The sequence below is a fragment of the Urtica dioica genome, chromosome 11 (assembly GCF_054948205.1).
Source record: "Urtica dioica subsp. dioica isolate 48M chromosome 11, U.dioica_male_clone48M_v1_H2, whole genome shotgun sequence".
Classification (NCBI taxonomy): Eukaryota; Viridiplantae; Streptophyta; class Magnoliopsida; order Rosales; family Urticaceae; genus Urtica; species Urtica dioica.
Window position 1 is genome coordinate 15,917,000 of NC_142766.1, and position 13,707 is coordinate 15,930,706.

At 32.8% G+C, this 13,707-nt stretch overlaps 2 protein-coding genes across 3 annotated transcripts; both read right to left on the reverse strand.

Annotated features, from left to right (window-relative positions):
* Positions 1-1,685: 1,685 nt before the first annotated feature.
* On the reverse strand, positions 1,686-2,889 carry LOC149381657 (CCT motif family protein). Of its 2 annotated transcripts, none has more exons than XR_016293840.1 (3): positions 2,318-2,889; positions 2,021-2,170; positions 1,686-1,922 (listed from the first exon to the last, which is right to left on the reverse strand). XR_016293840.1 is itself a non-coding variant. In XM_089601588.1 (3 exons), the coding sequence occupies exons 1-3, from the start codon at positions 2,868-2,870 to the stop codon at positions 1,896-1,898; spliced, it is 735 nt and encodes a 244-aa protein (XP_089457714.1). In that variant the 5' UTR covers positions 2,871-2,889; the 3' UTR covers positions 1,686-1,895. The 2 variants fall into 2 exon arrangements, 1 of the variants encoding a protein (XP_089457714.1); XM_089601588.1 differs by having other exon boundaries at positions 2,313-2,889.
* A 4,564-nt stretch (positions 2,890-7,453) lies between these two features.
* On the reverse strand, positions 7,454-8,512 carry ASL5 (Lateral organ boundaries (LOB) domain family protein). Its single transcript, XM_089630672.1, has 2 exons — positions 8,159-8,512; positions 7,454-7,967 (listed from the first exon to the last, which is right to left on the reverse strand). Exons 1-2 carry the CDS (start codon positions 8,312-8,314, stop codon positions 7,530-7,532), a joined length of 594 nt encoding a protein of 197 aa, XP_089486798.1. The 5' UTR covers positions 8,315-8,512; the 3' UTR covers positions 7,454-7,529.
* Between the last annotated feature and the right edge of the window lie 5,195 nt (positions 8,513-13,707).

Sequence of the window (13,707 nt, forward strand, 5' to 3'; positions counted from 1 at the left end):
TATATATATATATATATATATATATTTATATATATATATATATAACATTCTCCCACTTTTTTCGTTCGGTTTTTCATCGACTTACCTATTTTTCATGGAAAACGGCATTTGAAAACGGTAAATCAATGCCCTTTTCATATTTTACGAATAATTAGACTATAATTTTAGTAATAGATAATCGTTCAGTTATTTCAAATAGTTTTTCGAAAAGCTTGAGTCGCTACTATGATAGATATTAAGTTTAATTAGACATGTATACATCGTAGTAGTATTAAAAATAACAGAATATTGAAGTTTTTTAGCCGGAGATGATCAAGAGCTCATTGGTTCGTGTAGTCCGTACCCGCAAATGGTACGAGTCTCATTCGTGATTTGCATGTGCAAGCAATCAAGCAGTGTGGTCCATCTTTTCCATAATAGTAAAAAAGAAAAAGAAAAAAGAAGAAGATATTTATTCCGCTTCTGATCGTGAAATGTTACATGCATATAGCTGATATAATAATATGCCCACAATGAATTAGTTTGTCCTCAACAGTCCTACTCTATTGTTGGACCACGAATATAAAGCTGAACCCAGAATACTGACCTTCTGAAATATCTAATGTAGTGCAATATATATATATATATATATATATATATATATTAGGTTTTAGAAATCTTACTAATTTTGTTATCGCTTTATTTTATCACATAAACTGATAATATTATACCTATCATTATATATAATCAATTTTTCAACGCTTGATCATGTGATGGATAAGATCCATTTATTTATACTACAGATATATGTCTCATGAGAATAATAGGAAATATATTAATAAATGAATCCAACCTGTTCCCATATTTGAATTCTTTTAATACACAGCAATGTGATATGAACCATCATTATTATACGAATTTTGAATCATATTGATTATATTTTGACATGAGCTAATCACAAATATATATCTGCATATCATGTTCACATGCAGCAATTAATGACTCTCTGCTACACCGTCTTTATATAATCATTTCTGATTAAAATTAAAACTTGTAATGCACATTTAAGCATTCAAAGTCGGAAGATTCTGCCCAGCCCAGTTGTACATACATTTACTATAAGTTATGGGGGTCTATAAGTTATAACTTATAACACACATATACAATAGTTGACCGAGAGAGGGGGGGTACTATACTATATTACATCAATATTTTAGTTTATGTAAAATATGTATATATATATATATATATATGACATACGCTACAAGTATAAGTATAAATATATATGTAATATAGATTTTTATAAGCCCTCTGGTGAACTCAGCAGAGAGTGAAGAAAACGACACAATACACTCTCTAGAAAGAGAAAGAGACCCATAAAGAAATAAAAAAGACAAGAATAGGACCACTCTAGTGGATAGGTCTGTTTATTATTCCATGCACACATGATTGAATTCAAATTCCACCGAACAAAGGATTACCGTCAGATTGCTGATCCAATTTATTAAATGCCACACATATATGTACGAATATACGTGTGTATAAACTTCGCCACAGATAGGCCATGCTAAACGCAGTAATTCTAGATGGACCTTTAACTCTCGCGACAAACCTTATTCCATAACAAGTGCTCAGAATGAAAGGGAGAGCATGAAAAAGAAAAGTTGTGTAATCAACTGACAAGTCGAATAATAATAATAAAAAAAGACAGTTTTATAGAATTTTTAATTTTTTTTCCCGTCTGGAGTCTCTTTCGAGTGTGCGTTGTTAGCTACTTGTAGAGATATTTTATCACGAAGACAAAAAAAAATACAGAGCGTGAATTGGCAAATAAAAGTAGTCCACGCACGTGTATGGGAAAGATACTCTTTGGAGATATTTTCTCTCTTTCTCGTTACACTTTTCTGGAAAATATCTCAGGAAACTCTCTTCACGAAACGACCCTGCATAAGCAACCAAAGTCCCACCATACTTTAATTAGAATCCGAAAAAATCTAACTCAAAAGAAAAAAGTAATATAACTAATAATAAGAATTATAACCTTAAGTCTGGGCCTTTTATCTGCATTGAGTTTGCGAACTTCGTATCTTATCTTCTTCGAGAAGAGTCTTGTTTGTCGCTTCTCTTTGTACCTCATGACACTAGCTTCTCTTCTTGCTCTGTCTTCCTCCATTACTGGTACCTCTCCCATCTGTTTTATGCAGAATATATATACGTTAATAAAGACCGATAGTACCGATATGAAAGGCATATTTACGTTAACAAAAGAAAATCAGTATGCAATGAAATTATTAAGATTTCAATGGAAAAGGACTAAAAAAAAAAGTACTAACATAACCGTTTGTTGGCGTTGAGAGAGAACAATCATCGGCCCAAAGAGAGCCTCGATCGGACCATGCATCCAAAACGTCGTCGTAATTCAAGCTCAGGTTCAGCGAAACTCTATTGTAATCTTCGTCCCAAAACCCTACTTGTTCTGTCTTCACAACGCTGCCTAATTCAACGCTGTTGTGACCGACGTTGTTGTCGTTTCCGTACGAGCTGTTATACCCTTCTTCTTCGAAGAAACACTTTCCAATTGGCTCGCCGAACAGCTTCGCTTCTCTCTCTTCCTCCTCGTCTTCTTCGTCTTCCTCTTCTTCGCCGTTTCGAAACTCGTTGACCCAGTCCACGAATTCCCAGTTGAGTTGACCGACGCTGGTCTTTGACTTGGTCAACTTTTGATCGTCGTCGTTGATGCCCAAAATGCGCTCCAAATCATCCATGATATCGACTTCTTGATCGTCGTTGCGGCCATAATCGCCGTCGAATTCAGCGCTGAGAAAGGTATCAGGAACTTCTTGTTGTTCCAGCTCTCTCTTTGGACTTTTCAAGAATGAAGTGAAACCCATAATATATCTTCTTATCACTATAGCTCTCTGTGTATCACCCTATAGTGTACTCTATCTATATATATGCATGGCTTTTTGCTACGATAGAGAACATGTGGTGCTGTGGATATTATCTTTTCTTTATTATTGTTTGCTTGGTGTCATTTATCCTACGTGGCACCTTATCCTCTTGCTATTGGTTATCTAGTAAGCTCTCTATATTGTGATTAGTTTCAAAATATCCAGCGTGGAAGGAAATAAAAAGGTCATTCGGAGAATATCCACTTTTTCTTTCATGATTATCCTATCCTTTTTGCTTAACGACCAACCAATGGGGTTGCTTCAATATTTCCACTTTTAACACCTGAAATGTGTTGACAAGTTAAGAGAAAAATCTAACACGGGAAGTACTTTGAACTGTTTGACCTTTTTATGCGCTACTCGTAGATACTATTTGTAGTTGCGTTTCTAGTGAGAGATTTGCTAAGTTGCGGTCTGTTGAAGATATAAATGTTTCAGTTTTTATACAGGTAACGACAACGAAGTACGTATAAATCTATCAATAATCTTTACCGGCTTCTCTCTTCGTCGTCAGATGAATAGTAGCATAATAGAACCAGGAATCAAAGTCAATGACTCAATATATGTCGACATTTTATATAATAAAAAATTATGACGTATATATAAATTAAATACCATAATAGTTATTTAAAAATACCTCGAAATAATAATTATATCAAAATAAAATAAAATAATCTGTTATTACATTCCAACTAACAATCCAGGCTAGTTATTTAAGAAAAACAGCTTAGAATTTGAGAATTGCTAGTTATTCGAATAAAACGAAAGTGGCATATTTATTAATTGATATAGTTTTAGGTGATCTAAATTGAGTGATTTCTCAATAAATCCAAAAATATCAGATGACGTCAAGACAAGTTAGACAGTTTCCGATATAGTTCTCTCATTTGTGCTTGAATGGTGTAGCAAAATTTTCCCACGACATCGATATAGCTAGAATAACTGTCAATCAAGTTCATCTCTATTAAAAGGAAATAGAGTGGCAAAATAATTATATACTTGAGCTTATTATTAAGGGTAAAAAAAATTAAAAGGAGAATTTTCAATGAGAAACGAACAAAAGAGAATAATGTAATTTGCATATAAAATGAAGGGGGGGATATGGTAAACTTGTCTAAGTCACAAATTGGTATAAAATTACCCTCTATTAAATAGGATTGCAATTTTCTTAAGATAATATACTTGACAGGGTTATAAAAATGCTTCAAAATATCTAACCAAAAGTAAAGAAAAATCCTGGATTTTAAATCTCCACCGATGTTGCCTGTCTTGCGTATTGTGATTCTTATTAATTGGTTTGAATCAACGGAGTACTCTCGACCTCAGGCAACATATATTTTTTCTATATCTTTGTTTTAGACGATTTTGAAAAAGTCACCATTGGCATTCTTGATTCTCCGCCATTTTGAGCTTAAAGTTATCACTAGTACCTCACCACTGCGACATGTCTCTGTCGTACCTACGAGCTTAGGTCCACCTTGTTTCTTTGCATTTTTTTTCTTTTTCTCTTTATGTGTCAATAATCTAGATTTAGATTTAATTTTTGTACCAATATCTTTTGATATTATGTTTTTAGTTCCGTTCTTTAATTAAATTTGATTTTTTAGTGTAATTATGTAGAAAAATTAGTCGGATTAAGTAACTTGAAACGTTGATATTGCAATCTAACTAACGTTACACTTAAGTTTTAAATCTAACACCAATGATGACGTGACTTTATTATTCATTTACAAAATTACTAGATTATCCTTTATTAAAATCGGCTAACATTAACATGTAGCCAACGTTTTGATTGGCCAAATAATGCAATTAATACACGTCAATTTTTTTTTTTTAAAATACACTTCAACTTTTAATAGTCCATGATATTTTATTTAATTTTTTTATAGTTTAATTAGTTGATTTGAAAATGGCATTCAAATCTGCGTAATCCATAATGTAAGACAAGTTTTCTTGGATTAATTTCCGTTTATTTTACACGCGATAAGTTTTGGCTCGCTAAAACGTTGGTTAGTAGTTGGTTGTTTTTTGGGTTAATTTCAATTAATTTTCGTTTATTTTACACGCAATAAGTTTTGGATAGCTGAAACGTTGACTAGTACTTGATTTCTATAATTTATGTTACATAAGGGTATTTCCGATATTTTCTAACCGTTTATTTCTATACATTATATTATAAAATTTATCAAACGATGGCTACATCATTAAAATCATGTTTGAAATTGAGACTACGTTGCTAGATTACCCAATTATATATGTTCTATACCTTTTATCCTTTTTAATGTAGTTTTGAATCTTCCTTATAAAACTTAGATTTTTTTTATTTTCATTAATATATTCCGGTGGTTGACAAGCTTTTGTAGAAGGTAGCGTACTTGGTCACACTTTTCTTCTAACCATGCCGTTGCTAAAAGAGACGCGGAAAACTTTTTAAGTCGGTTCTTTTGAAGTCTTTAATTGGCAATCGGTTCTTTCTAAGTCTTTAATTGGCAATTTTGTACTAATTAAGTGTATCTACCAAGTAACAACTCTTTACTAAGTGCTCTCCATTTGAGGTCAGAATTCCCAGGATAAGAGCTAGGAGCGCCCTTGGCCCTTGGAATCCATTCTAGTCTCTATTTACTTAAAAATAAAATATAGGTATATAAGTTTGTTAATTTATTCCATATGTATGTTTAATTAGTTTGTGTTTGGTAGAAAAGGAGGAGAACAGGGATGAAAAGAAGGGTGTATTAGACATGTGTTGGTTGTTTGGTAGGTATATTACGATTAGGCCCATCATATTTTTGTTTCCTTTTGTGATATCCTTTTTAAAGTTTTCCTAATAGTAAAGACTACAACATTAATTTATAATTTTATATAAGTTAACTCTTGTGTTTCTTTATTTCCCTCCCACGAAACACATGCTAACCTTTCACATTGGGAAAGTACTGTCGATACTCCCAACAGAGACTGATTTAAGAAAAAACAAGTCATGGTTCGAATGGATCCATATTAGGAATCGGAACATACTTAATTAATAAATTAATTGATCAAGTGCTCAAATAACTACATCTTTAGTTTCTACCCAAATTTGGTTGTTTTTTTTTTAGAAGTTGCAATCGCAATTTTATCACTATCTTGCGCTAACATAATGCTTGGGTAAAGTATGTATGTGCGTGCGTGTTCATATATATAATACACACGCACAAACTTCACAATGAAATTGATGGGGTGTAAAAAAAAATTGAATTAAAAAAAAAAACGTACTTGAGATAGCGACTAGTCCACAAATATGTTCCTCGAGACGAATTTGAGTAGGACACGACGTTTCAACTAACGTGACAATTGAATTTGATCTCACGCTCATATTTGTTTGTCATTTTAATATTTTGATTATCTAGAGATCCGATTTTCAATATATATATATATATATATATATATATATATATATATATATATATATATATATATATATATATATATATATATATCGCAATATTTATTTCGAGAATGTCGCTATTCGTCAAGGTCCACTTACATATATCAATTATATATGCACGAGCCATAGCTAGTTGTGAACACGTTAGAGATCAAATGTGTCACACACCTTCAAATTTGACTTTAATTGGCATTTAACCCAAATATAACCAATTCCAGGAAAAAAGATGTGTGTGTCTGCTACGGAATATATATTGGTATTGTTACTCTCACACACGTGCCCAAAAACATAAAACACGAAACGGACATGCTTTTCCTTCTCTCATCTAATTAGGGATTTTAATCAGTATTAAAATTAAATATTGTCTGTCTTCTTTGAACATTCATACATCACAGCTCACATGAATTAGGTTAAATAACTCTCTGCGTCCAGACCTTGTTGGTAGTCCCTTCATTTTTCTAGGTTGAGTGATAGACCAGAATTAATCAATGGTCATATACAAAAGTATATTTATTGATTATCATTTTTTTTTTGGTTAATTCGAAGACAGTTAATAGTATATATTGGTTTGCCTTTGCTGTCCAGAAAAAAATAAATATAACTTGTAGCTTGTACAAGTCACCGTCATTATAACTTTTTTTTTTCCCAAATCACGGTCTTATTGTAATATACATAGCGGAAAATAAAAAAATAAAAATAAAAAAATAAAAAAAAACCAATCAAGTCAAATATAAGCTAATTGAAGCGAATCACATATATACTTGAAGACTTTTTCTTATCAAGCGTGACGTCTATAACAAGCAATGAAAAATTGGCTTTTGATGTTATTTTTTTTCACTCCGCCACACCTCTCCCAAGAGGTCGACTCAGTGCCGGCCCTTGGTATAGGCGAATAAGGCCTGTGCCTAGGGTACCCAATTAGGTTGGACCCCAAAATTTCAAATATATATTATGTATTTAAACCTAATCCAGCAAAATATAATTCAGATATCAGGACTTCTTTTTTATCAATAAACCCAGATACTAATAACCATTTTTTCTATTTCATAATTACGTCTATTCTAAATGGTCATCACCCAAAACCAAAGAGAGAGAGAGAGAGAGAGAGAGAGAGAGAGAGAGAGAGAGAGAGAGAGAGAGGATTTTCATTAAAGATAATTAGATAATGGAAATATAATCTAAGTCCAAAGAGACTCTCTTTGGAGAGGGTCTTGCATTACATGGCTTGCGGAAGAAATATTATTAGAATTAGCTGCAAAGGCGAGGTAGTGTGGGATGGTAGAGAAGCTATTACTAGTGTTACTATTATTTCCGGTACTAATATTATTATTGTTATTGTTGCCGATGAGAATGGGTGGTTTGTGATCTTGATCTTGATCTTGATCTTGATGGTGATGATCGAGAGGGTGGTGCAGCAAGGAAGCAGCGGGGTCTTGGTGCATCTGGATGTAGAGGATCTCTGTCTGGGCGACCGCGAGTTGCATTTGGAGCTGAGAGACTTGGGTCTGAAGGAACGAGATGGCTCCGACGCAGCCATAGACAGGGTCTCTCACTCTCGCGTTCGCCTCGTACACCAAACTGCTCACCGCGTCTCTTCTCTGGTGAATTGGGAGCTCCTGATATATATGTCACATATATTTTATTCATAAACTATGCTCATGCCAAATATATATCCCTAGAAGTTATTAGTAGTAACCCTAGAAAGGAGAGAAATTAGCCCCAAGAGAGAGTGATATAAACTTTGTCTAGGTATTTCATCTACTCGACGTGGGATCCTGAGAGAGAGAGAGAGAGAGAGATTAAGTACCTGCAACATTTTGCTGACATTGCTAGCACCAAAGACTTTGTGAACAATTGCAAACTTGTGAGGGTCGTCGGACGGGAAATAAGGGGCGAAGATACAGTCCTTGGCGCAGCGGCGCCTCAACAATTTGCACGACGCGCATGGTGATGAACCGCCCATAGTTTCACCGTATCGATCGTATTTTTTTGAAGTAATAAAGAAGAAGATGAAGAACGAGAATTTTTTTTTTTTTTTTGGGTTTATAGTATATGTAGGTAGAAATAGTACTACTAGAAAGAGAGGATATTTGGAAAAGCAAAACTAGTTCTAGTCGCTCTAGTGAATCTGCTTTTTTGTAGTTGCTAATTAAAACAAGCTTTTTTTTAGAGCAGTTGACGGGGATGTGAACTAGATCGCACGGATATTTATATTAGAATTGGTTAGTGTTAGGGGTGCAAATGTGCCACATAATTCACTGATGGAATGGTTGCACATGCCTCGCTTATTAAAATAGTGACATCTTCAACAACTATATTAATATAGCCTATATAGACTTACCAATTAATAATTGAATAAATATTAAAGGCCAAATATTCTTCCCAAGTGTATAAGCAACAATTATATATTTACGCTTCTCGTGGCCATGTGATGTATACAAGTGATCTAATTATAATTTAAAGGGGGGTAATTAGGTCATTTGCGAGTAGTTTATTAAAATAGATGGTTTTTAAGAAAACAACGGTACGGTTGACCACCGTTGTTGCGCGTATAGGTTGGCAATACCATGCAGTTGTGTAGTTTCCACGTTCTCCTTTGACCCTAATTTTATAAGAGTGTACACATATTGTACAATTGCACACACATGATTATTATTTAATTATACAGTTAAATAGAGAGACGGTTTAAAATATTACGGGGAGTGTTTTTGCGCTGTATATGAGAGTAAGAGATCAAGGAAAATAGCAGGGTCTCAATATTAATTGTATATATTATCTCAAATGGAATGTTAAATATATTTTAATTAGAGAAACGAGACAGCATTAAATTGTGGAGACAGTCATTAATGAGCTAGGTTTAGGGTTTGGTAATACAAACATATAATATATGAAAGAGTAGCGAAAGCCGAAACCGGACCAAGCCTCTCCGAGAGAGATGGGTTCAAGTTCAACGTGAATGTTTGTTTGGCTGACATTCACTTTGAAACATACATTTCTCTCTCTCTCTCTCTCTCTCTCTCTCTCTCTCTCTCTCTCTCTCATACACGGACATCACATAGACTTTTTTTTTCTTTTTTGGTTCAATGGAACAGACATCTTTCGATTGACGCACAAACACCAATATATATCTACATTACTATTATATAGGTTGGTCAAGGCTGTCTAGCTCATGCACCGATTTCTACATGTTTATTTTGAATATCACGTACACATAGATTTTTTTTTTTACTTTGAATGTCACGTATACATATGGTTTTGTTACCATGCATGATTTAAAGAACACATGACAACTTCGATGCCTCGTGTTAACAGCAATATATGTGCGTGATTTACATGATATTTTTATTCCATCAACGTGTTTACAATTGATTAGGTGAAGATTCAGATTTTCATTAGCCATTATTAAACTCGCATCCCCCACATGACTTAATTTTAGCATTCTGTAAGAGCTTGGATATGAGGGTATATACATTCTGATCGGTTTTTTTAATTTTTAACTTTTTTTGTTTTTTTTTAATAGTGTAATTATATATATATATATATATATATATATATATATATATATGTCTTTTCAATCAAAATACGTCCTCCTATTACTAATTGCATTCATTTGCCTTTCATTTAAACTTTAAATTTTGAGGGGAAGAAAACTTAGCCAAAACAAAGGGAAAATAAATACGAAAGATTCCGATGATATTGTGTCAAGATGATCAATTGTGGCCGCCGCTAGCTAGCTCAGAAACCCTAAACAGTCTTGTGCTTGTGGGCACATACACTTATTTTTCTCTGTCTAGATGATCAATTGAACATAAAAAAAAATGAAATACTGAACGATCATGAGTGTAGAACTAACTAAAAAGATTTATATTATTTCTTCGCCACCCTAGTAACTTCTTAATTTAAACATATATATATATATATATATATATATATATATATATTATCTTAACATATAAACTCATCCACTAGTCAATGCCTTCTATCGGAATGTAAAAGGGTCTCAGCTTGGCATGTAATAAGCGAAACATATAGTATACGTGTAGCTGCCACGTGTACATGGCCACAAGCACAAGACTGTTTAGGGTTTTTGAGCTAGATAGCGGTGAGCAAGCTAAATTTATTAATATCATCAATATCTTTTAAAAAGTAGTGATCATAAATGAAAAGGTTTCAGTAAGTCACTGGTTAGTTTGAAATACCGTAAGCCTCTGCACAAATAATAGATTGGAAACAAAAGGGTGGTTTCATAAAAATAAACACTCATGTGCAGTGTCACAAAAGAATATTGTTAAATCGGAAAACTTTTCACTTCTCCATCCTCCACTGTATCTTATACATATTATATTATTACGACAAACCGAGAAGAAATTAATGTGAACCAGTTTATGAGATCCGACATGAGACATAGGTTTAAGGGTTACAAAAATAAGAGAAACCCATTTCGAGGGTTGATTGGGACTAAGACAATCCGATTGTTTAACCCCAAGACCTAATTCCCACTCTGTCTTGCATTCAATGCACTTCACGTGATTCCAAGCTTCTAATCTTCTGTACCGAGGAAAATAGCTGATTTCCTATATATTACGTAATTTACAAATCTCCCCTTCATTTTTTCTGTCTTATAAACCAAGTCACACTATTCCTTTCTTAAAAAGTCAAATATCAAAGTTTTTGACAAAGTCTACTACTGTCATATAAAGTTTTGTGGCTGTGTATTTATTTCTTAGGGATTATTCCAAAAAGTATGATTAAATAAAAGGTTTGGTCTCATTATTTATTAGCAATATTTTTTTCACTTTTATGAGAATGCAGGATCCTGAAAAACTATATTTAGTAACAAATATGTCACAAAAATTAAATATTCATAATTTAACTTGTATCCAAAATTCTTCATAATTATTTTTTAGAGTATGAATAGAATTAGCATTGGAGTAGGTTGGAATTGTTACTTCAAGTATATATGATTAGGATTTGTTATTCATCGTTTAACTACCATACTATATATCCACTAATATAAAAAGAATTTTCTTTATATATATCAGATTTCTGTAAGAGATAAGCCACTCTACGCGATTGCACCTTCTATCCCTTGTATATTGCTTAATTTAAAAATCTTCGTTTCATTTTATTTTAGTCCTGCATTATTTTCTTAACCAAGTCACACTATTCCTTTCTTTAAAAAATAATAATTTAAAATGTCAAATAACAAAGAATATGACAGTAGGCCTATAAGTCAGTCTACAGACACACAAACTTTTGTGAATTGTTACTGGTGTTTATATTATTGCTTTCAATTCTTTGAGTGTTACAAAATGTAAAATATTTAAATAAATGTAAATTAAAAATAAAATATTAAATTAAAAAATTAGTATTAATATAAGTAAAATCGTCCAAGGTATTAAAACAAATATTTTAAGAATTTCAAAAAGGTTTTCTTTATATTTTTTAAATTCTAATATTTAAAACTGGGTTTTACCTCATTTTCCCTGATAATATTCAAATCAGTTAATCAATTAGTCCATTATTTCAAATATATGAGGGATATTTTTGTTATAAAATAATATATATGAATGGTATATGGGCACTCTACCTATAGAGCTAGTTAAATATAAGATTTAAAGAAAAAACAATGTTTTGTTTATATTACAAAATAGTCATAAACTACATGTAAAATTATTATAATGGCATATACTTATTCTTCTTTCTTTACTTAGTAAGTATAAAATATAAAAAGCAATAAAATAAAAATATGAAATTGTAAAAAGAATAAAAAAAATGTAACTTAAGATTCATTCAAAATTCCAAAAAAAAAAAATCAAGAAACAAACAAAAATAAAAATCAGATTTTTAAAAATCTTCCATATTCTCTTTAATTTATATCAGTTAATATTGATTAAACACATACGAAAAATATGAGTTTTATAATGAGCCAAATAGTTACCACAAGTTTTTTATTAAAAAAAAATGACCAAGAAGGGAGATTAAGAACAAAAAACTAAAACACTAAAACTAAAACCGCTCAAGAACAAAGACATGGTCCTTTATAATGGTTTATACTGGTTAATATCACCCAAGATTGTTAATCTTTTTAAGATCTCATGAGCGATTTTGTTTGAAGAAGAAGAAGAGCGAATGTTGAGAGAGAGAGAGAGATTCAAAAACAAAATATTAATTGAAACCATAAACAAAAACTACCAACAAAATCACTTTCAATTTATTTTATTTTTGTTTACTACTTTTTTCTTAATAAAGAAGGTTCATTTAGGTATTTAAATTTTGTATAATTAATACGTATAAAAAATTTGGATATTTTAAAAGACAAATAGTAACCTTAACTATTTTGCAATCCTAAGATATGAAGTGACCTAGTTCTCTGATTACATACTTAAGATTAGGCCTACATTGCACTTGAGCAAGGGAACAAAAATGTACAAAAATGAAAAGAAATATTAGTATGAAATATCATTCCAAATGAAAGAAGGTCACTTTAAAAATCCTAGAGTGTGTTTCTTAAAAATTCGGATTTTAAAAAATCCAGTGGCGTTGTGACCTCCAGAGGCCGAGGCTTTGATTTTTAGTAACACAAAAGGAAGGCTCTCAACTAAACCTGGCCTAACGGTAGCGGGACGGGACGGAATCCCCGCTACCGTTAGGCACAGTAACGGGAGCGGGACTCCCGTTACTGGCAACGGACGGGACTCCCGCTCCCGTTACTGTGCTTAACGGGAAACGGGAGTCCCGTTAGTCCCGCTAGCCAATATGGCCGTTGCCTTTTGATCTCGGCCGTTGGATCAAAGATCCAACGGCCGAAAAAATAGAGTCGTTGAGGATATGGCCGTTGGAAATATAGCCGTTGGGGGCTCGGGTGAAAAAAAAATTCTATTTTTTACCCACTTATCTCAAAAATCTATAAATACCCCCCTAATTCATTCATTTTTCTCACAACTCTCTCTCACATCATCTCGAATTCTCTCAATTTCTCTCAACTCTCTCTCAATTTCAATCTCGAATTCTCTCAATTTCTCTCGTTTTTAGTCTCATACGCTTATATTTTATCATGGCATCTTCATCCCACAACCGAGGGGGTCGAAGGGGAAGAGCTTCCCGAGGTGAAAGAATGCACCGTTTTGAAGAAAATTGGTTGCACTTGTCTCAAAACGCCCCCGACCCCAACACTCAATACTCATTTGATCCAAATTATGTTGCTCCTACTTTCCACCACTCGGATTTCACCGAAATTCCAAACACACAAATGCCATATTATCCTCAAATGGATCCCGAGCAAGCATATCAAGCACAAATACCGCCATCCGAAGTCGCTTTTCAAGAGTTTCAAGTGTTCGAGCAACATTATCG

Bases quoted from the DNA above. Each gene is read 5' to 3' on its own strand.
- LOC149381657 (XM_089601588.1), bottom strand. From the start codon at position 2,870: ATGGGTTTCACTTCATTCTTGAAAAGTCCAAAGAGAGAGCTGGAACAA. The intron at 2,171-2,312 runs GTTAGTACTTTT...TGCATAAAACAG, and splicing joins CAACGCCAACAAACGGTTAT to ATGGGAGAGGTACCAGTAAT. The intron at 1,923-2,020 runs GTTATAATTCTT...TTGCTTATGCAG, and splicing joins ATAAAAGGCCCAGACTTAAG to GGTCGTTTCGTGAAGAGAGT.
- ASL5 (XM_089630672.1), bottom strand. From the start codon at position 8,314: ATGGGCGGTTCATCACCATGCGCGTCGTGCAAATTGTTGAGGCGCCGC. The intron at 7,968-8,158 runs GTACTTAATCTC...CATATATATCAG, and splicing joins ATGTCAGCAAAATGTTGCAG to GAGCTCCCAATTCACCAGAG.